Consider the following 202-nt stretch of genomic DNA (forward strand, 5'->3'; position numbering starts at 1 on the left):
CCCCCTGGGGACAAGGGAGTCCCACCCACCAAGCAGTTACCCATGCCTGAGACTCGCCCGAGAGCTTGAGAGCCTCTGTCCAGTACTCACAGGGGGGCCAGGAGGTCCTGGGGGGCCAGGGAGGCCTGGGAGTCCTGAGGGTCCCTGTGGGAGGGGTTATGACTTAGAAAGAGCAGGAGCAGCCCCCACCAGGGGTGAGGCG

General features: G+C 65.8%; 1 protein-coding gene across 1 annotated transcript in view; it reads right to left on the reverse strand.

Moving 5' to 3' along the window:
• Window positions 1–202, reverse strand: part of COL9A3 (collagen, type IX, alpha 3) — an 18,916-nt gene that overhangs the window by 13,683 nt on the left and 5,031 nt on the right. Inside the window, exon 7 of the mRNA XM_010836654.1 lies at window positions 91–144. Within this exon, the coding sequence (XP_010834956.1) occupies window positions 91–144 (54 nt within the window). The remainder of the gene's footprint in view (window positions 1–90; window positions 145–202) is intronic.

This window comes from Bison bison, unplaced genomic scaffold (genome assembly GCF_000754665.1).
Source record: "Bison bison bison isolate TAMUID 2011002044 unplaced genomic scaffold, Bison_UMD1.0 scf7180017864063, whole genome shotgun sequence".
Taxonomy (NCBI): Eukaryota; Metazoa; Chordata; class Mammalia; order Artiodactyla; family Bovidae; genus Bison; species Bison bison.